Source organism: Ranitomeya imitator, chromosome 4, assembly GCF_032444005.1.
Source record: "Ranitomeya imitator isolate aRanImi1 chromosome 4, aRanImi1.pri, whole genome shotgun sequence".
NCBI lineage: Eukaryota > Metazoa > Chordata > Amphibia > Anura > Dendrobatidae > Ranitomeya > Ranitomeya imitator.
The window spans coordinates 671963625-671987190 of NC_091285.1; the positions used below are offsets into that span (position 1 = coordinate 671963625).

Consider the following 23566-nt stretch of genomic DNA (forward strand, 5'->3'; position numbering starts at 1 on the left):
ACATTCCCGTGCAGAACCTGTGCCATCATTGGGTACAGTGCCTGTGGTAGGCAGACCTTTTCACCCCTCCCCCATAGTCCAGTGACTGTATCAGAGCAGGCTCCTATCTTTTGCCACCTATCTTTCTCCTCCTTACTTGCCTGTTCTTGTAACCGGGCTAAGATGTCTTTTGACACAAGTGGAGATGGTGGGGTGTCCAGGTGACGTACTTTAAAGGCTACAGGACTGCTTGCTGCTTTCTTAGCAGCCTGGTCTGCCAGTGCATTACCCTTCGTCTGTCCATCAGTGCCTTTGGTATGTGCCCTTACCTTTATGATGCCTGCTTGGGTGGGAAGCTGTAGTGCATTCATAAGTTGCTGGACTGCCTCAGCATGTTTAATAGGGTGGCCATTTGCTGTCAGGAAAGCTCTGGCTCTCCAGATAGGCCCATAGTCGTGTGCAATGCCAAAGGCATACCTGGAATCAGTGTAGATATTTACAGTCTTACCTTCTGCTAGTTTGCACGCTTCTGTAAGCGCCTTGAGCTCTGCTTCTTGTGCAGACATATGAGCTGGCATTGACTCTGCCTTGATTACCTCATGTTCTGAGACCACAGCATATCCGGTACAGAAGCGTCCTTGGTCATCTTGGTGACGGGATCCATCTACAAAAAGCTCAAAATCAGCATTAGGTATGGGCACACTAGAGACAGTAGGGAAACCAGCTGTTTCCTGAGACATCAATTCTAGACAATCATGTGGTTTGGAAACCTGATCTTGTTCCTCTGGATCCATTTTAGAAAGAAAAAGAGTGTCCTTTTCCATGTCACCTCCCCCTCCCCCATTTGGATCCATAGGAACTGGGAGAAGAGTAGCGGGGTTTAGGACAGTGCACCTTTTCAAAGTCACATTAGTAGGCATGAGAATAGCACACTGAAGTCGCAGCTGTCTAGCCATGGACAGGTGGCTAGGTTGTTCTTGGTTAAGGATACTATGTACATCATGTGGGGTATGGACCGGCAGTGGGTGATCCAAAACAATCTCTGAAGACTTGTGTAGCAACAGCTGGACAGACAACACAGCCCGAACACAGGAAGGACTTCCTCTTGCCACTGTATCCAAGCGGCCGCTGTAATAAGCAACAGGTCTCTGTTTGTCTCCATGAAGCTGAGTCAGCACACCCGTAGCATGTCCTGCATTTTCATGAAGAAAGAGGTTAAAGGGAAGGGCATAATTGGGGATGCCCAAAGCTGGAGAGGAAACAATGCATAATTTCAGAGAGTAAAAACAGTCAAGTGCCTCTGGTGTAAGGTAGAAGGGGACAGGTTGCATACAGTCATATAGAGGTTGCATTAAGATGGAGGCAGAACGAATGCATGGACGACAGTAGGAAGTTAATCCTAGAAATACACGGAGGCCCTGCAAATTCCGTGGGGGCTGCATGTCCATGATAGCCTGTTTTCGCTCAGGGGTGAGGTGCTTTTTCCCTGGAGAGAGACAATGTCCTAAAAACACAACAGTACTTAAGCAAAACTGTAATTTTTGTTTGGATACTTTGCACCCCTGTTCATAAAGAAAAAAGAGTAAAGAGATCGTGGCCATCTTACAAAGAGAACGAGAAGGAGCACACAGCAATAGGTCATCAACATACTGAATGAGAACTACTCCTTTAACATGCCAGCCTTGTAGGACTTGTGCCATGCACTGTGAGAAGATAGTAGGAGAATTCTGGGCTCCTTGTGGTAGGACAGTCCAAGTATACTGCTTGTTGCGGAAGGTAAAAGCAAAAAGATACTGGCAATCTGGGTGCAATGGAACACTGAAAAAGGCATTTGCCAAGTCAATCACTGAAAAACAAATACTATTAACAGGTATGTGTGCCAACAAGGTGTGTGGGTTAGGAACCAAGGGAGCAAGCAGTTCTGTTGCGGCATTGACTGCTCTGAGGTCATGGACCATTCTATAATTCACCGGCTCCCCAGGCCTAACCTTCTTCTTTACTGGATACAGGGGAGTGTTGCAAACGGACTGTGTAGGCACAACAGCCCCTGATTTCAGCAATTTTTGTAACTGTGCGTCTATTGCAGCCTCCTGAGCAGCACTCAGAGGGTACTGACGCAATAGGGGCGGTGCTGCCCCTGGTTTCAATTTGACTATTATGGGAGGAACTTTGAGTTTTCCCACATCAGTTTTGTCTTTTGCCCATAGATCAGTGGGGAGTTGATCCAGGGCAGGTGCAGTGGGCGGATCACTTTCTGCAGTACTTGCAGCTGCATCCAGAGCCATGATCTTGCAGAGGGTACTGGGTTTAAGTTGAGGGGTCATAGTCACTGTTCCGTCATCATGGTAAGTAATAACCGTCTGTAGTTTCCGTAAAACGTCAGCACCTAGCAAATTACATTGTCCCCTGGGGGCTACCATTAACTGAGTCAGAATGGTCTTCTCACAAATGGAGAGGGGAATGGGTTCTGTCAGTCCCAAGGTCTGGGTCAGCGCATTGAAAGGTGTGGCCATGACAAAGTCGGTGGTGTCACGGAAGGGTAATGGACAGTCTGAAAGCGTGATAACTGAGTTGTCAGCTCCCGTGTCAACCTGAAAGTCAGCTGTAGTTCCTCCTGGCAGGCTCACCTGTACTGTACAGTAGGGGGTGGGAGGTAGAGTGACTAGAGGACACAGTTGCAGGCTGCCAATTACCTATTCATCGGTCTGGGGGGTAGCAGGGGTGGGAACCTTATCTGGGTATGGGTTTGTGCGACAATCTTTCCTAAAATGTCCTGGTTTCTTACATCCGTAACACAATCTAGGACCCGTAGTGGGTCCTCCACGTCCTCCACTTCTCTGTGAGGGTCCACTCCTCTGAAAGTGAACCTTAGTCTTTTGCTTCTGCGAGTCCAAACTGACTCCATGTGCAATCTTAGCAAGATCGCCTGGGGGGCAGGATCTCCAATCTGGTCTACTTGCCATCACCTTCTCTCTCACATACTTATCAATCCCTTGCATACATGCATGACTTAACAAACGTGTCGCAGTTCTATCATCTTCACCATAACCCATATCAGACCATCGTTGTTGCAACCTGTAGAAATAATCAATGGGAAGCTCCTTTGGGTCCTGTACACAGTCTTCCAAATGCACCGATACTTCCTCCTGTCTAATCTTACAGGCTTTTTCTAGTGCCTCAACAAAGTCAGACCCTGACCTGGCATTGTTAGGTTCTCCGCCTTGGGGACCATTTCCCCCTGGGTACATTTTAAATGTCTCAGCTGTCAGTCGGGTAGAAGGTGCTTCCCCCAGGGCTGAACGCACTAACTGTTGCATATCCTGTCTGGTTGCCTGGTAAGTGTGCTGTATCACCCCACACTGTCTGGCAAAAGTCATAGGTCGTTGGTTAATGTCTGGCAGCTGTGCAGTCAAAGACATCTGTTCTGTGGGAGACCATGGCTGATACCTACTAGCAACATGGTAAGTCGGAGGTCCACTGTCAGCTGCACCGTCCTCTACTTTGGATCGTGTACCACTTGAGACTGGTTTTCATGAAGTCATGTCATTTACCTGAATCTAATTCCTCTGAGGGGTGGAAGCCTCCTGCCTTCAAGAGCACACTAACCTGCTTCTGGGATTACTTTCCCTGGACTAATTCTCTGGGATTACTTTCCCTGGACTAATTCTCTAGCACTATGGAACCCTGTACTTGGTTCCCAATTCTATTGCTAGTATACGTGCAGGCTGAAAACTTATCAGACGGACCTTTCCTTCTCACCTAGAGTAGGCTATGTCCTCCTACGATACGTGCAGGCTGAAAACTTATCAGACGGACCTTTCCTTCTCACCTAGAGTAGGCTATGTCCTCCTACGATACGTGCAGGCTGAAAACTATCAGACAGACCTTTCCTCCTCACCTAGAGTAGGCTATGTCATCCTGCGTTAGTCCTATCCGTGCAGGCTGAAAACTATCAGACGGACCTTTCCTCCTCACCTAGAGTAGGCTATGTCCTCCTGCCTTAGTCCTAAACTATAGGTTTACTGTGCTCACAGGTTACTGTATTAACTTGCTTCCAAGATTGATAACACAGGTATATGAACAGACCAACAACAAACACTCCACAAGCACACCACACAAAGATCATGGGGTCAATCATTTTAGTCTAACAGTGGAGTCATCAGTAACCACACAATGAGGGTCAATATCTGGGTTCAAGGGTACCTGAGCCGGGCAAGCCCGTGATTTTACCTGATCCTGGTCGACTAGAAGAAGGGGAGAACCCGTCCACAAGTAGAATGACGTAGGCAGAATATAATCAGTATTCTCACCCCAGCGCTGTGTGATGCCACTAGTCCCGGGAAGTCCCCTGGTCCATTACTGGAGTCGGCCGGGTCTCAGATGAAGCACTCAGGTCCCTGTTCGGGCGCCAGAATTGTTGTCGCAGGTCTCGACCTACTCTCTGATGAGTCCACCGTAGAGATGACGTCACGGCACCGGAGAGATAAGACACAACGCACCAGGGCTGTATCTGAAATATCTCTAGTTTTAATAAGCTTACACACACTTTTTATGCATTCTTGTGTTGGAGGCGGATTCTCCATATTATGGGCTAAGCGTCGGAGTGTATTACTCCCTTGCCTCCTAATAGTTTCGCAAACCTATTTTTACACAGTACATTATTCGTTATTTTACCAAGGACATTCCCTGCTACAATTTGCAATAACAGCTAAAATGAAGAATAGTGAATAACAACGTGTTTATCTGACCTATAATAACACTTACACAAAATGGAGGCAAGCAGTATAAAATGGATCCTGCTATAACAATATATGAACTATACAATAATGCATGGCACACTATGTGCTGTTCTCTATGGAGTAGACATGATATTTGATGTTAGGACAAAAGAATTGTGTCGGAGACATGTAGGTACTGCATGGCACTATGATGAAAGCATTCTCTAAAAATATTATGTGAGCCCAGTACAGTTATGCACATTATTAATACTGTATGGTACAATTTTTAGACATTGCAATAAATAGATTTAGGGAAAACATTATGGTAATATCAGTTTCCTTTTCTTTTATTTCAAAAAAGAAAATTAAAGAAGTTGTCCACAACTTTAACACTGATGGCCTATTCTTGGAATGCGACACCCTCCAGCCCCACTGATCAGCTGTTCACGGTGTCAGCAGCAGTTGGAACCGATCAGTTACGGAGCTGCACAGCACAGCTCAGCCTACAGTGTAGTGGCCCCGGCTGAGTACTGCACATCCAGCCCCCTATTCAAATCAATTGAGGGTGGATGTGCAGTTCCTATATCCATGGCCCCTTACCAGCCTGAGAATACCAGCCCCAGCTGTCTGCTTTAGCTAGGCTGGTTATCAAAAATGGGGGGGCCCCGATGCCTTTTTTGTAAATTATTTATTTAAATAACTTTAAAAAAAACTAGCGCGAGGACTCATCTATTCTTGATAATGCTTACTGCTGAGGGTTGCAGCCCCCAGCTGTGAGTTTTGCCTGGCTGCTTATCAAACACCCAAGGGAACCCACACCGTTTAAAAAAATATATATTTATTTAGTGCACTGGCCCCTGGCTGATGAATACTCCAATCCACCACTCCTGTTCTTGCTGTTATTAGCAGCAGGCGTAGGATAATGGGAGTAGTAGTCCCATCAGCCAGCGCCAGTGACCGAAGGTAGACTTGTTACCTATGATCACAGCTGCAGGCTCACACTCTCATTCTCATTGGACGACAGAGTGGGAACCGCGGCCATCTGACTTGCGGAGATGATTTTACTGTCGATCAGAAGCAGTGTTTGTGGTTCTATCATGCACATGACAGTGCGAGAAACACCCGGTATTCAGAGGGCTGAACCCGAACAGTAACATGGACTTCCTGTTGTAGTCCGTGTTCGGAGTCCGTGCCCAAACAGTAGGTGTTCAGTATGGACGCCGAACCTTTACTGTTCTGTGCACCCATCGCCACTTGCTGCATGTCAGCAGGTTAGCTATCACGGCCTATACTAAGGATAGGACATGAATGTTAAAGTAATGAGCAACCGCTCTAAGTGGTCTCCACCTAACTTTCACCTAAGGGACCACAAAAGACCTTAATCAAGTCCCATTGTGTGTGCCGAATATTTGGGCTGATGTCTTCATTTGTGTTTCTATGACAGATGCACTCTCATTACACCGAACATTCTACGACTGGAGAGTGAAGAAACCATCGTTGTAGATGGACACAACAAAGCTTTCGAGGCTGAAGTTGAGATTCAAGATTTTCCTAAGAGAATTTTGAGTTTAGCAAAGCAGAAAATCTCTGTGAATAATGGCAACAAATTCCTGGGCACAGCCACAGTCAAGGTAAAATCATGGCATAAGACAACCGGCACTAATACACAGTATACAAATATCAGCCGATACTCTTCTCTTTATAGAACATTTCATTCCTTCTTTCTTTTTCTTTCAGATTCCTTCTAATGAATTAGCTAAATACCCCCAAAAACATGTCTATGTGATGGTGAAGTCTTCTGTGTGCAATATAGAAAAAATTGTCCTGCTCAGCTATCAGAGCGGATATGCCTTCATTCAGACTGTTAAGACAATCTATAAACCGGGATCTACAGGTATTAGCACTCAATTGTTGTGTCTGTTGGAACACACTTGTTGTATAGCTCAAATAAAGGCAATCTGTAAGCAGATTATTGCTACCCTGTTAGGTGTCGAGTTCCCACTGCTGCATGGGGGAATCTCGAACCATGTCTGCTGTGGTCTCCCATTCTGCATCAGCCACAGTGGAGCCTGCTCAGCAGAGAAGTCGGTCCCAGCGTCTCACTCAGCCTGATACTGTGCAAAGGGTTACTGCTGCCTTTCCAGGCTCTGCCTTTGTGGCCAGCACTGGTCAGGGGCGAGCAGGCTTTTCTGGGACTAAGTCCTGCTTTGCACACACTGAGCATGCCCACGGGAAGATCTCTCATTGGAGGTCAGGGGTCACACGCTTAGGCCCTGTAGCAGCTCCCATTGGTTCTCCAGGAAGGTCCTGAAGAGCTGCAGCTATAAAACGTTCGCATGGCTGCATGGCCATGCGCTAGTATCAGCTTTTGTTATGAGCTTTGCTTTCTTGTGGTCATGTCTGCTTGTGGTCAGGTTTGGCTGAAATAAGCCCCTAGAATACCGGCACCTCTGGTGAGGAGTTTGTGTGTAAGAATTCAGGGCTGGCATATAGCCACTAGAATTCCGGCTCCACTGGAGAGGAGTTGTTTGTATGTTTGACTGCATGACCTCTGATTGCTGACTGCTCTGTTTGATAGATGTGATCCTCTGTGAGGTTAACAGGGCACAGCGTTTCTCTATCGTGGCGATTCTGTGATGTAACAGAATTCGCTTATACTGCCATATAGTGCCGTCAATAACTAGCAGCAGGTTCTCTCCTGCATGGTGGACCCCGGGCTGCGAATGCACCTTTAAATTACATATATATATTTGGAGCATTCCGCCAGCCCTAACATACCCCTTCTGAAATTAGCATGATTATTGGGCTGCTTGTTACAGTTTTGATAAAATCAGTGTTTTATCTGCTGTAGATCTAGCAGCTCTCTAAATGCTGAGCTCGGCATAACCTCGCCCACACCACTGATTGGCTGTTTTGTGTGTACACTGTACATAGGCAGAAAGCTGCCAATCAGAGGAGCTAAAACAACTCATGAATATGGAGAACTACATGGTAGCAGCTCAAGTAGTCCTCCAGTGATAATCTCCTGTTAATGAAATAGTGATTTTATCAAAACTACAGCAAGTAGACCAATAAGTGGCACATTACTGGGATCATGATATTTACTCTTCATCATGTTGCTACAGAATCCCTTTACCTTCTCATTGGAGAGAGAAAGATTCAGTAAGTGGTCAATCAAGCTCCACTGAGGACCTTCTAGATATTTATTTTCTCCACTCTCAGTAATTTCATTTCCTTAAAGCAAGAGATGCAAATGCTGGTCTTCGGGCTTAGCGTCCTTGTCCACCTTGATTAGTTGTCTAACTGATCTTCTCTGTCTTCTTTGCACAGTTCTCTACCGCATCTTCTCTATAAACTACAAGATGTCTCCAATGAACACAAATTTGATCATTGAGTTTCTGGTAAGACAAATCTCAACGCAAATTTTACCAATGAAATCAAAGCTATGTAATGAAAACTACTAATCAGATGTTAAATTGGAAATAGTAGAGCTACAACACTACTGTGCCACCAAAGTCGTGGTTTTAGTACAATCAGAAACAATTCTATGAAATGGTCTTCATCAAAGACGAACGCTGCGTTATAGTAGTTGGATCTTTATTTGTCCTTAGCAATTCAAAAAGATGCCATAAATCAGTCACTTTATGGTGTCCATAAAATGCCGTTACAGATTTTCTACCCCATTGATAAATCAGAATAATAGTTGCAGTACTGCACCAATAAAAAAATGTAAAATATTATTTTATTTCTATTTTGGTTACAAAAAAAACACCCAATGAGGACCTTTCTCCAGTTTGAGCATGATATTAGTGGCTGTAGGGCTGAAAAAAAGTATATTTATATTTTTTATATTTCTCATCTCCGTTGTAGAGTTAATAACTTGCAAAGTTTGAATTCTAATTTATGCTTTTATGCTAAAACCAAGTGGATATTAGCCAAGATTCTTTATTGGGGTTGGTCAGTTTTACCACTGCATGACATTGACCAATCATAAACAGAAGACATCATGCAGGGGAAAAAAAAAGAACACGCCCCCCACGGATAATCTTTGAAGTAGGTTTCTCATCTGAAATATACAATGACACACAGCTCTGCTTTTACTGATCTCATGTCTGGCATCTACTATGACTACAAAAGGGGAAAGTAGAGTTATTACAAGCATGTGTGCATCTGCAGCTCTTATTTCACAGCACTGTAAGTACTCTACAGTGACCAAATAATACCACAAAGCCCAAGAGAAAGGGAGTAGCTCAAGTCAAACATTATGGAGTAGGATGGTATTGCATTATCCTTTCTAGTTAGTACTCAAGTAGCCCTTGGTCACTGAAATGCTTCCATTTTACTCATATTTTAATGCAGCAGGTCTAGTGGCTACAACAGTAAGACCATTCCTAACGCTGCGTTCTCCATTCTAGAAATTTATATACACTTTAGTTCAAGCCTCTTAAAATTATCCGAAGTCTAAATCCAAGTCAACAATTTTAAGTCCAAGAAATGAATTTCAATATTGTTCAAATATTCAATTTATCACCTAGTTTATAAATTAAATAATTTGGATGATATAACTTTACACCTATTACATTGATTGCTTCATTTTCTTCTTTTTTTTGTACAGACGCCTGAAAACGTAATTGTTAATAGATATGTGACAAACATAGGCGATTCTGGTATTGGTTCCTTTTCATTCAGACTACCTGAAGTACAGAGGTAAATATCACATTTATCTGGTTGTTTAACCCTTTAGTGACCTAGCTTATTTTGACCTTAATGGCTAGGCCAAATTTTTGAATTGTGACCAGTGTCACTTTATGTGGTAACAACTTTGGAACACTTTAACATGCATGTCCCAGTGATTCTGAGATTGTTTTTCTTTTGTGACACATTGTACTTTATGGTAGTGGTAAATTTAGTTCAATACACTTTGCGTTTATTTTGTAAAAATATTAGAAATTTGGAGGAAAAATTAGCAATTTTCAAACTGTAAACTTTAATATCCTTAAACCATTAAGTCATGCCACAGAAAATAATCTAATATATAATTGCCTAGAATACTACTTCCTGCAATTTGTGCCAACTTCCGTGGCTTTGTCCGGAGCTAATGTCCGGAGCTAATGTCCGGAGCTAATGTCCGGAGCTAATGTCCGGAGATAAGTGACGTCAACAGTGTCCAGTGTCTGATTGGTTGCCGCCTGCTGCGAGCGACCAATCAGAAACGTGCCGTACTGTGACACACTCCGCCCGCCATTTTGGTGTGATTTTTGAATTTTTACCTCACAGCAAGTTTCTACTGCGTGGAGGCGGGCCCAGTGACGTTGCTCTTCAAGCTCCTGCCGAATTTCGTCAAAAAAATGATAATACCATTTACCAAAACTATATATATTTAGTTGTGAAGTGGTTCAGTGACATTTTCACACCAATTTTGAACTTTTGTTTGGTGTTTTCTCCATATACTGCCTATTATTTTTGTTCTTTCTTACTATTATTTATTAATTGTATTATTCTTACATTTGAATAAATAAAGTATATATGGATTCTAGACTCCCGATTCTTTAGAATCGGGCTGCCATCTAGTGAATAAATAACATTTCCCGCATGTCTACTTTACAGCTTTATCATTTCTTAAACTTCATTTTATTTAGTTAGAACGTTAGAAGGGTTAAAAGTTTAGCAGCATTTTTTTATTTTTTCATGAAATTTACAAAATCTTTCTCTTTAGAGACCTAACACTGGAGAAAATCCCTCACTTCAAAATAAAAAGTGTAATTTTTTACATTTTTAATGGATATGCATTAAAAAGGCAAAAAACAGAAGAGGAAAAAAAAGTGGCAATAGATTCAGTCAGTAAACAAAATAGGGAGTTAGAGTTGTGACAATCCCACGAAGAAATCTCTAGATGGCCCTGGCCCTGCCTGATCGCGATGGTTGGAACTCTAAAAAGGCAACGCAAGCGATGGCGCCCCGCTCAACAAGGCCTAGGCCCTAATACCCCCTAATAATCCCTAAAATGTGTAACTCTCAAAGCAGATACCGTACGAAATAATGTACCACAAAAGACAACTATACCACTAAATGCATAATGTAACCAGGGCCAATAGTTAGGGCCATCTAGGAATTTCTTAGTGGGATTGTCACAACTCTTACCCCCTATTTTGTTAACTCATTGAATTTATTGGCCCTTCTGTTTTTTACTGTTTTTGATTTTTGTCTTTGTAACGCATTTCCATTAAAGGTTTACCCTTTTAACTTTGAAATGGGGGAATGTTTCCAGTGTTATTTCCTTTTTTGGATCCCTTTACATATCTATCTTTTTGTAAGCTAGTTTTCTTTAGAGACCTATTCAGATTTAAATGGACTTTGATGGTCCAATATATTGGAAACTCCACAAAAGTGATACCATTATAAAAACCGCACACCCCTCAAATACTTCAAAACTGTTGCCAGGAAGTGTTTTCACTTTTTAGGTGCTACACAAGAATTAATATAAAATAGAATGAAAGAAAATATTATTTTTTCGTCTAAAATTTTGCTTTAGCCCCAATTTTTTCACTTTTACAAAGAATAGAGTGAGAAAATAGACCCCACAATTTGTTACCCTGATTCTTCTGAGCGTGCTGATACTCTACATGTGGTCAGAAACCTCTGTTTGGACAAATGGCAGGACCCGGAAGGGAAGGTGCAACATTTGAATTTTGGAACACAAATTTGGTTGAAATAGATTGTGGGTGTAATGTCCCATTTGCAAGGTCCCTAAGGCGCCTAAGCAGCATAAATCACCTACAACTGACCCTATACATAATAAATACATAATAAATGAGTACACTTTATACTAAGGGACTGTGTTAGACATAATAATTGATAATAACGTCTTCCTCCACACCTCCCCGTTCCTAAATCCATTATAAATCCCCCTCCCCCCAACCCAATCCCCCACACTTCTCATTGTCCTCCTCCCCCTGCATCCCATTATTGCACTCTTCACCACCCCCATGATTGCCCTCTTCACCACCTCCATCATTGCTTTCTCCACACCATCCCATTATTGCCCATTCCACCACCTCCATCATTGTCCTTTCCACTGCCACCATCATTGCCTTCTCCCCCACCACTCCATCATTACCCATTCCACCACCTCCATCATATCCTCCTCCCCCACCATCCCCATCATTGTCGTTTCCACTGCCATCATCATTGTCTTCTCCCCGACCACCCCATCATTACTCAGTCCACGACCTCCATCATTTCCTTCTCCCCCACCATCCCCATTATTGCCCTTTCCACTATCACCATCATTGTCTTTTCTCCCACCACTCCATCATTGCCCATTACACCACCTCCTGTTGTGAATTCAGCTTTTGGGCTCCCTCCGGTGGTTGTAGAGGGTAATGCAGTTTTGCCTGGACTGCAGGAGTGGACAGGTGTATCTACTAATTGCAAAACTGACTGGGGTATATAGCTTTGCTGGATCCTTTAGTCAGTGCCAGTTGTCCATTGTTCTTGAAGGATTCACTTTTCTGCTGGTCTTTCCAGTTTGCTGTGTTTTTCTACAAAGATAAGTCCTGGCTTTGTTTTTGCTGTCCACCTGCAGTGGACCTTATAGTTCTGTGCATTTTCATGCTTTTGTCTTGTCCAGCTTGGTCTGTGAAGGATTTTTTGCAGCCTAGCTATTTCTCTGGAGATGCAGATATACCCCCCATGTCTAAAGTCAGATGTGGTGATCCGTATTTTCTGCGGTGGATATTTTTCTAGTGTTTTTATACTGACCGCATAGTACTCTGTTCTATTCTTTCTTTTTCGCTAGTATGGCCTCCTATGCTAAAATCTGATTTCATATCTGCGTATGTTTTTTCCCTCTCCTCTCACAGTCAATATTTGTGGGGGGCTATCTATCCTTTGGGGATTTTCTCTGAGGCAAGATAGGTTTCCTGTTTCTGTTTTTAGGGGTACTTAGATCTTAGGTTGTGTCGAGGGGTCTAGGGAGTGTTAGGTACCCCCCACAACTGCTTTTAGTTGCGCTGCTAGGTTCAGAGTTTGCAGTCAATACAGGGATCACCTTCTCCAGAGTACGTCTCATGCTGCTCCAAGGCCACCAGATCATAACAACCTCCATCATTTTCTCCTCCCCACCACCCCCATTATTGCCCATTCACCACCTCCATCAATTCCTCCTCCCCCACCAACCCCATCATTGCCCTTTCCACCGCCACCATCATTGTCTTTTCCCCCACCACCCCATCATTACCCATTCCATCACCTCCATCATTGCGTCCTCCCCACCACCCCATCATTGTCCTTTCCACTGCCATCATCATTGTCTTCTCCCCCACCACCCCATCATTACTCATTCCACGACCTCCATCATTTCCTCCTCTCCCACCATCCCCATTATTGCCCTTTCCACTATCACCATCATTGTCTTTTCTCCCACCACTCATCATTGCCCATTACACCACCTCCATCATTTTCTCCTCCCCACCAACCCCATTATTGCCCATTCACCACCTCCATCAATTCCTCTCCCCCACCAACCCCATTATTGCCCTTTGCACCAACCTCATCATTGCTTTCTCCCCCACCACCCCTATCATTGCCCTCTCTGTCAACCGAATCATTGCCTTCTGCCCCTTCACCCCATCATTGACCTCTCCATCAACCCAATCATTGCCTTCTGCCCCATGACCCCCATCATTGCACTCTCCATCAACCCAATAATTACCTTCTGCCCCATCACCCCCATCATTGCCCTCTCCTCCACCTACACACACACAGATACACACAGCACCATTCACCTCTCTGCATAAGCTCACACACTTCACCTCATTCCTGCACACGGTATCCTGAAGCCGCACCATTGCCGGCAGCTTCCTGTCTTGCACAGCCGCGGCACTGAATGATGATGTCATTCAGCCGCTGCTGTGTGAGACAGGAAGTGCAGGCAGGAAGCAGGACGGATCCCTGCAGCTCTGCTCCACTCCCATTTTCTTTTGCAGGCAGCGGAGCTGCAGGGATTGCTCCCTTCCCACCGCACATGAAGGCAATCTGGCCAGGGCCCTCCCAGAGCCTCGGGGCAAGATAAACTGGCCAGATTGCCCTCATTATTAGCCGCACAGGTTGAACAGGCGGTATGTCCGCCCATGGTGCAGTGTATATATACAGGACAGGAGGAGTGGTACTGTGTGTTTATTTAACTATAGGATTAGTAATGGATAGGTGTCTTATAGACGTCTCTCCGTTACTAACCCGTGGGCTTGACGTCACCGGACAATACAAAGGTGACATCAACCCCACAAATATTACTCCACTTGCCACAGCTAAAGCGCAAGTGGGAAGATCCGGGCAAAGCGCCAGAGGTGCTGCATCTAATAGATGTGCCTTTTATGGGCAGCTGCGAGTTGCAATTTTTAGGCTGGGTGGGGACAATATCCATGATCCCTTACCTGCCTGAGAATAGCAGCCCCCAGCTGTCTGCTTAATCAAGGCTGGTTGTCAAAAATGGGGGGACCCCACGACGATTTTTAAATGATTTATTTAAATATTTATACCGATAACTTCATTATTCAGTTTCCCCCTCTACTATTATACTGTTTCTATTCTGTGGAAATTGATGCCACTTTAGTGCTCTGTGAAATTATCTTTTGAAATGTGGAGACTCCAAGTTGGGTCTCTATCTGGAGGGTTGCCTGTAGCAGTATGGCTCCCAGACCGGCAGGCCTGCACTTACTTTCAGTCAACTACCTGTGTTTCTTTAAATTTTTCTACCAATATTACTGTATGAAACTGCCATCTGAATGTGGCTGAAAAAAAATTGTTACATGAGGTATGAGGTCTCCCAGATAAAAAGGCTTACACCGCTCTCTTAACCACCAAATTCTCATTAAAACTCCAATTCCAAGCTTTAAATGCTGGGCCAGACCCTGATACCTCATGCCTGGGCCATGGCTGACTTCTGCTGTGCCATTATAAAAGGTTCTACTGTGGGTCAATTGATCGTAATTGATCAGTCAACTACCTATGTTACTATTCTTACATTTTCTACCAATAGTAGTCTATGAAACTTATGTTTGTGCCACCTGAATGTGGCTAGAATAAAAAATAAAAATTAGAGATATTGCATGAGGTACAGTTAGGTCCATATATATTTGGACAGAGACAACATTTTTCTAATTTTGGTTATAGACATTACCCCAATGAATTTTAAACAAAACAATTCAGATGCAGTTGAAGTTCAGACTTTCAGCTTTCATTTGAGGGTATCCACATTAAAATTGGATGAAGGGTTTAGGAGTTTCAGCTCCTTAACATGTGCCACCTTGTTTTTAAAGGGACCAAAAGTAATTGGACAGATTAAATAATTTTAAATAAAATGTTCATTTTTAGTACTTGGTTGAAAACCCTTTGTTGGCAATGACTGCCTGAAGTCTTGAACTCATGGACCTCACCAGACGCTGTGTTTCCTCCTTTTTGATGCTCTGCCAGGCCTTCACTGCGGTGGGTTTCAGTTGCTGTTTGTTTGTGGCCCTTTCTGTCTGAAGTTTAGTCTTTAACAAGTGAAATGCATGCTCAATTGGGTTGAGATCAGGTGACTGACTTGGCCATTCAGGAATATTCCACTTCTTTGCTTTAATAAACTCCTGGGTTGCTTTGGCTTTATGTTTTGGGTCATTGTCCATCTGTAGTATGAAACGACGACCAATCAGTTTGGCTGCATTTGGCTGGATCTGAGCACACAGTATGGCTCTGAATACCTCAGAATTCATTCGGCTGCTTCTGTCCTGTGTCACATCATCAATAAACACTAGTGACCCAGTGCCACTGGCAGCCATGCATGCCCAAGCCATCACACTGCCTCCGCCGTGTTTTACAGATGATGTGGTATGCTTTGGATCATGAGCCGTACCACGCCTTTGCCATACTTTTCTCTTTCCATCATTCTGGTAGAGGTTGATCTTGGTTTCATCTGTCCAAAGAATGTTCTTCCAGAACTGTGCTGGCTTTTTTAGATGTTCTTTTAACAAAGTCCAGTCTAGCCTTTTTATTCTTGAAGCTTATGAGTGGCTTGCACCGTGCAGTGATCCCTCTGTATTTATTTTCATGCAGTCTTCTCTTTATGGTAGATTTGGATATTGATACGCCGACCTCCTGGAGAGTGTTGTTCACTTGGTTGGTTGTTGTGAAGGGGTTTCTCTTCACCATGGAGATTATTCTGCGATCATCCACCACTGTTGTCTTCCGTGGGCGCCCAGGTCTTTTTGCATTGATGAGTTCACCAGTGCTTTCTTTGTTCCTTTCTCAGGATGTACCAAACTGTAGATTTTGCCATTCCTAATATTGTAGCAATATCTTGGATGGTTTTTTTCTGTTTTCGCAGTTTTAGGATGGCTTGTTTCACCTGCATGGAGAGCTCCTTTGACCGCATGTTTACTTCACAGCAAAACCTTCCAAATGCAAGCACTGCACCTCAAATCAACTCCAGGCCTTTATCTGCTTAATTGAGAATGACATAACGAAGGGATTCCTCACACCTGTCCATGAAATAGCCTTGGAGTCAATTGTCAAATTACTTTTGGTCCCTTTAAAAACAGGGTCGCACATGTTAAGGAGCTGAAACTCCTAAACCCTTCATCCAATTTTAATGTGGATACCCTCAAATAAAAGATGAAAGTCTCAACTTCAACTGCATCTGAATTGTTTTGTTTAAAATTCATTGTGGTAATGTCTATAACCAAAATTAGAAAAACGTTGTCTCTGTCCAAATATATATGGACCTAACTGTATCAGGGTTCCCAGGTAAGAAGGCTTACACTGCTGCCTTAACCACCAGGTCCTCCTTGAAACTTCAATTCCAAGCTGTAAATACTGGGCCGGACGATCTCCGAGTATTTGTTAGTGTTCGGAGATTAAGTTTTCATTGCGGCAGCTGAATGATTTACAGCTACTAGCCAGCCTGACTACATGTGGGGGTTGCCTGGTTGCTAGGGAATCCTCACATGTACTCAACCTAGCTAGTAGCTGTAAATCATTCAGCTGCTGCGATGAAAACTTAACCTCCGAACACTAGGGTTGAGCGAAACAGATCGGCACTCGATGTCCTCATATGACCTCGAGCCTGGGAACTTTTCCCACGCTCCAGGGACATCAAGCAGGGGGCGCATCACCGCGAATGAAGGTAACTACAGGTCATTGACCTACATTACCTTCATTCGCTGGGGTTTACAGCCACGAGCAGCGCTGCATTAGCAGAGCTCCTGGCTGTAAAATATTTTAACCCCTTCAGATGGATTTACAACGTGGGACGTTACAGATCTACGGAAGGTATGTATATTGTTGGTTTATTATTTTTTATTTGTTACAGAGCGAGGGTCTTCAGCGAGTGGATTGAGCGTACAATAATACATTACAACAAATGGTGTGTTTATTTCATTAAAATACTTTTTAATATTGTGTGTGTTTTTTTTAACTCTTTCATACAATTGGATTAATAATGGATAGGTGTCATAATTGACGCCTCTCCATTATTAATCTGGCTTAATGTCACCTTACAATAGCAAGGTGGCATTAACCCTTCATCACCCCATATCCCACCGCTACACGGGACTGGGAAGAGAGTGGCCAAGTGCCAGGATAGGTGTTTTTAGCCAGGGGGGGACCAATAACCGTGGACCCTCTCTAGGCTATTAATATCTGCCCTCAGTCACTGGCTTTACTACTCTGGCGGAGAAAATTGCGCGGGAGCCCACGCCAATTTTTTTCCGCGATTTAACCCTTAAATTTAAGTGCTAGAGCACTGAAATTTTGCACATACACACTACTAACATTAGTAGTGTGAAATATGCAAAAAAAGGGGGATATGAGATGGTTTACTGTATGTAACCATGTCTCATATCATGTCGGGTTTTGGCAGGAGAAATGAAAAGCCGGTAATTGAATTACCGGCTTTTCTGCTATATCGCCCTGAAGGAAATGTAAAAAAAAAAAAAAACCCATAGACTTACATTGGGTTTCGAGTTTCGGCTGATCCCCGACCCAGCCTTTTCAATAGGATCGGCCGATTTCACTCGACCCGACTTTTGAGAAAGTCGGGTTTCGTGAAACCCGACTCGACCCTGAAAAACTAAGTCGCTCAACCCTACCGAACACTAACAAATACTCGAAGACCACCCGAGCGTGCTCAGGAAAATCCGAGCAACGAGTACACTCGCTCATCACTACCTTTAATGTGATCGTTCTCGGTGTATGGATGCTGAAATTATTGTCAGCATATGTACTGTTTACACAGGACAATCTGCTTCCGAAAAAAGGATCTTTTAAGTTTGCTTAAAAATCAATACACCTATAAACAAAACGATAAACGAGAACAAGGGGTTACAGTGAAGGAAATAATTATTTAATCCCTTGCTGATTTTGTAAGTTTGCCCACTGACAACCAGTTGAGAAAAAATATATCAATCAGTGGTCAAACAATAATGATAATAATTAATTAATGTCAAATAGCTCAAAAGGTAATAACTAGAGTTAATAAGAATCGATTATCGCCACCTAGTGCACTGGTCAGGTCAGCAATCACCGGTCACTGGACAAGAGTCATGAGATCTAACTCTTACCTGCGGCATCTACGGCTCTTATTGTGATTAGCTGGCCTGGTTTGCCAAAAAAGACGAGCAGCTGTTGCCACCAGGTAAGAGGCGGTTCTCACAGCTTGTGTCTAGAGGCCAGAAATGACTGACTTAGCTGATGAATTAATCCACGAGACCTGATTCGTAACACTTCTAATAAAAACATGCAAAATGAATTACTTAATACCAACCACCCATATTGGTATATATGGTAAATATACCAGTTTCAAGCACAGATTCTAAAACACGTTTCGCCAAGCTTCATCCGGGGTTCTAATTAAAAAAGTCAATTTATGTTTGGTACTTGATGGCATGTTTATAGAAGACAGTAATCAGGAATGAGCATTCCTATGAAGGATTGTTTACCAACAATAGAGACAGTGACACAGAAGATTGGTTCTAACACGGTTTCTGCTGTTTTTAATTGTTGTCTATGGAATAAAAATAAAAAGTGTGATACTGTTCTTATGCGTTTTATTGCCCTATTTATTTCCCCTGCAGCTTGGGTGTTTGGACCATATCTGCAAAATATGAAGACACTTTAGTGCAAATTGGCTCCACAAACTTTGAGGTGAAGGAATTTGGTAAGAGAATGTTACTATAGGACATGCTGGTAATATCAATTTATAGTTATAATCAGTTCTTTCAGTACTTTTAACACTATCTATTTTTTTGCTATATAGTTCCACCCTCATATGAGATTACGCTGATTCCAGAGAAGAAATATTTCTACGTGGACGATACTGAGTTTACAGTGAATATTAAAGCAAAGTAAGTACACAGAGTGAATGGAAAATAGGAGTGTCTGATTATATTTTATTATCTGGAAAGAAATTAAAATAACAGCTTGTAATTACAGCTCATACTGTATCCTTGAAAAAAATCTATACCTAGTGGTTGGGAGATAAACTTGGAGTAATGGATTAGTACATATGGGACTAAAAGGGGTTAGTCAACCATGATAGGTTGATGATGAACAGCTGAAGAGTTGGGAGAGACGGCGGCTCACCATATCTTCATCCTTGGGTGTGGGTCAATTTGTAAAATGAGACCTGTTTGTCTCACACATGTCTGTGTATATGGAAGTGTGCAGACCTCCTGGATTGAGTGCCTTTGTTAAAGGACTAGGAAGCTGGATTCTTAGCCAGGGGGGCTAACCAGCACTATTGTAGGAATTTTTCCTTTATGTTTCACTTTGTGCTGGACAAAGGCTTTAAGTTTTTTAGTGAAGGGGTTTATAAAGCCTGATATAAACCAGCCAGATATTAAATAGAAATGGTTAATGTGATACCTCAGATTGCTCCCAAATCAGCATTGTTACATTTGTTGTTAGAAGTCCGGGCAGCATTCCGAGGTGATCACCTGTGACTGCTACAGAAGTGCTGCATATCATGGGTGAAGGAGGCTATAGGCCAGGGAGCAGCATCAGAAACTATGGAGGACCTGATTAAACACCTGGTACAAGCAAATCAGGAACAGCAGCAACAGGTACAAGTATGCTGCTTGTGCAACTGGTCCACCACCAGCAACAATACCGACAACAACAGCACATTGAATTACTCACAGAGGCAGTTCGTGGCTTGGCAGCACCTCCATCTGTAATTTCAGCTGATTTTTATATCCGGAAAGCGATGAGAAGAACCTTACAGAAAATGATTACAGGTGGCAAAATAGAAGCATTTTTAAGCATTTTGAAAGGGTCGCCAATAAGGAAAAACTACCACCAGAGCGGAAGTACTGGCGCCATTCTTAACTGGGGAGCCACAAAAAGCCTACTATGATTTAGTCTTACAGGATGCAAAAGAATATGCAAAATTGAAAATGGAAATTTTGGTGCTTTTGGGGGTGACAATGTCTGTCAGAGTACAACGGATCCATCGCTGAGCATATCACCATGACAAACCCCCTATCTCCCAAATATTTGATCTGCTGAACCTTGTCCAAAAGTCGTTGCAGCCGTAGTTCTTTACCTCAGTGCAAGTGGTAGTTGTAATGGACCAATTCATGCATTCCCTTCCGAGCCTGATGCAGACTTGGGTTGCACAAAGAAATCCCTGAACTCTGATGTCTTGATCAGCTTGGTCAAAATGTATCAGGGGGTCGACAGTTCCTTCGTGAGGTAACCCACTACATACTCGGGGTCCCATGAGGGGGCAGAGGCTTAAAAGGGATGGGTCATCCAAATTCCAAGGGGGTGTTGAAGGTTATGCCGATGGTTTAGCCATATTTAGCTTGCAGTGTTGGCTGTCCACCTGGCAAGGGGCTCCAAGCTTGTCCTGTGCTTGTCCTGTAAAAGTGAATGGTCTGCAAATGACTGTGCTATTAGACTAACTCTAAAAGAAAAGTTCAATAATATAATTGTTACAAACTGCATAACACAGGAGTCGGGTGCTAACACCAGATTTCCTTATTTTATATACATGGGGACTTATTGTACTGTGTTACTTAGGTCAGAAAGGAAACAGTGGAGCAATAGTTGGTACCAAGACCCTATAGATGGTCAGTGTTGGACAGGGCCCATTTACATGTATGGGGTGGCCATCTAGGTGTTTACAAAACCCAATAATGGGTCAGGTGGAGGTTTTATTGGGCCGGATGTCACCAGGAAATCCTAAGGTACTGCAAATCCTGTTCCACCTGCCAGTTAATTGCTCCCACCTCTCACTTCTGTAAACTCCTCATTCCACTACCCATCAAGGCATGGCAAGAAAGAGACCCTTCTGAAACTCCATGTTTGCTGGTTGAGTCAGAAGGGGACATTGAAGACATCACAATAGCCAAGACACTGCCGAAGGCCCAAAAACAGCAATGTTGGGAATTGCTATATGAAAACCAGGACGTGTTCTCAGATTTACCGGGGTGTATAATGTCATAGAACAAGAGGTTCTGAGAGAATCTCAAGTGCATGTGAATTAGAATCCCTACTGAATTCCAGATGCCTGCCAAAAACTGATCTCCGAGGAAGTGAAGCACATGCTAATGGAGCGCTCCCAGACGCAGGACGGCAGGTTACTCGGTACCGGTCCTCTCTGGCTCAGTTCTGGGGTTGTCACGATGGCTGGACCCGGTCCGTGACCCTGCTAAGGGGCGTCCAATGAAAGGTGATACGAGTCTGTCAAGGTTTTGTGACGCCACCTGTGGTATTCGGTCAGGGTGACCGACGCTGCTTGGGGTTCACTGGGGTGATGTGATGGCAGCTAGATGGTTTACCTTCCCACAGGTGAAGTGAGTCCCCAGGGCTTCACAGTAGTGTAGGTGGTGATGATGTGAGGTGCAGACAATAACGAGGACACAGGGTTGCAGTCTCTTTACCTCTTTACTGGTGACTGCAGGATCCTCAATCCAGAGCACAGTTAATAGGGCTGTCTGAGAACTGCCGGTCCGAGGGCACATCCAGAGTTCCCTTTGCAGGTGGAAATCATTGCCTACCAATAGCGCCTGTGTGTTGTAGTGCTTCCCTGCTGAGCATTTGGGATAGTCCTCACAACTTCTGTTCTCGTTCTTTCTAGTTCTTTCTCGTTCTTTCTATTCTCCGTCCCCCAGGTTTGTTATGTCTAGGACGCACCCGTTTGACGGGTAGGCTCGGAGCTCTTCCGGGACCCTAGAGATGCCCCTCTCCACGGTTGCCCCCTATGTCTGCTTAGGTGATGTAAGGTCAACCTATAATTAACTGTCCTGCGGTATTTGAAGTAAGGCATAAAGTCAGTTACTTCCTCGATGTTCCGGGCACCGGCTACGCGCCTCAGTAGGATGTTGCCGTTCTCCGGGCACGACTCCTACTGGCTCTCCTTTGTGCTTGATCTCATTTCTCACTGTCCACAATATCCTTCGCTTCGTGTCCCTTCTTTAGATGCCGCCGCAAGGTAGTGCAGGCGCGGCTCCATAACGTTCTGCCTTGTCGCTAGGTACCTGCCAGGTTCCCACGCCTGACAGGGACCCCCCTGAATCTTCCCCGCAACACCCCCTGCCACGGGATGTTGCCTGGACAGTCAGCTTCTGTCTAACTTCCTATCCAACCCCTAGTTTTACCAGTGTGAGGAGTGGCCTAATAAATAAAACCTTTTGCTCCCCCTAGTGGCCGGAGTGTGAAGTGTAATGTGTGCTGGTGATACCTGGTCAGATGAACTCCTTTAGTGCCATCAGACATACCATCACTCCCCTTCGTGGCAGAGCGAAACTACTGCAACGACCAGGTCTCTGGGGCGCTGCACTAAATCTCTGGATCATTGAGGAACCTAAGAGCGGGTGGTCTACTTCGATTGTCCTGGATCCAAATCCCAAAAGAGAATGGAAATTCTGTAATGATTATCAGAAGCTGAATGAAGTCTCCAAGTTTGATGCATATCTGATGCCGCTGATTGAGAGACTTGAGTCGGCAAGGTACATAACCACCTTGTATCGAACAAAAGGGATATTGGCAAATCCCCATATCACAAGAAGCCAAGGAGAAAACTGATTTCTCTATGCCCGACAGTTGCTTCCATTATGTTTGGATTCCGTTTGGACTGCAGGAAGCTCTGGCCACCTTCCAGAGCGCCACTCACCGGATCCTCACACCCCATAAGAATTACGCTGAGGCATACCTGGATGATATTGTAATCTTCAGCCCAGATTGGGGAAGTCATCAGAGAAAGGTCCAGGCAGTGTTTAATGCTTTTAGGAAGGTGGGGTTCTCTAATAATAAAACGTGCCATATGGAAATAGGAGGTCAGAAACCTTGGAAATGTAGTAGATAGAAGCAAAATCAAACCCCAGATCAATAAATTAGATGTAATCCAGAGCTGTCTGAATCCACTTAAAAAAACAAGTTAGGTCATTTCTCGGAATCATAAGGTACTACAGGAGGTTCATTCCAAATTTTGCCATGGTGGCCGCACCCCTGTCCGACCTCCGAATGGACGTCGGAGGTGGAGACAGCCTTTCAAAAACTGAAAGTAGCTCTGTGTAAGCATCCTGATTTCCCCTGTTTTTAAGAAGGAATTTGTTCTCCAAATGGATGCCTAAGGCTACTTTCACACTAGCGTTAACTGCAATCCGTCACAATGCGTTGTTTTGCAGAAAAAACGCATCCTGCAAAAGTGCTTGCAGGATGCGTTTTCTCCCCATAGACTTGTATTGACGACGCATTGCGACGGATTGCCACACGTCGCATCCGTCGTGCGACGGATGCATCGTGCTTTGGCGGACCGTCGGGAGCAAAAAACGCTACATGTAACGTTTTTTGCTCCTGACGGACTCCGCCCCCACCTCCCCGTACCT

At 44.0% G+C, this 23566-nt stretch overlaps 1 protein-coding gene across 1 annotated transcript in view; it reads left to right on the top strand.

The window, feature by feature from the left end:
- Nucleotides 1–23566, top strand: part of LOC138677280 (A.superbus venom factor 1-like) — a 165441-nt gene that overhangs the window by 10770 nt on the left and 131105 nt on the right. Inside the window, exons 2-7 of the mRNA XM_069767310.1 lie at nucleotides 6142–6328; nucleotides 6435–6591; nucleotides 8028–8098; nucleotides 9313–9404; nucleotides 18809–18891; nucleotides 18991–19078. Of these exons, the coding sequence (XP_069623411.1) occupies nucleotides 6142–6328; nucleotides 6435–6591; nucleotides 8028–8098; nucleotides 9313–9404; nucleotides 18809–18891; nucleotides 18991–19078 (678 nt within the window). The remainder of the gene's footprint in view (nucleotides 1–6141; nucleotides 6329–6434; nucleotides 6592–8027; nucleotides 8099–9312; nucleotides 9405–18808; nucleotides 18892–18990; nucleotides 19079–23566) is intronic.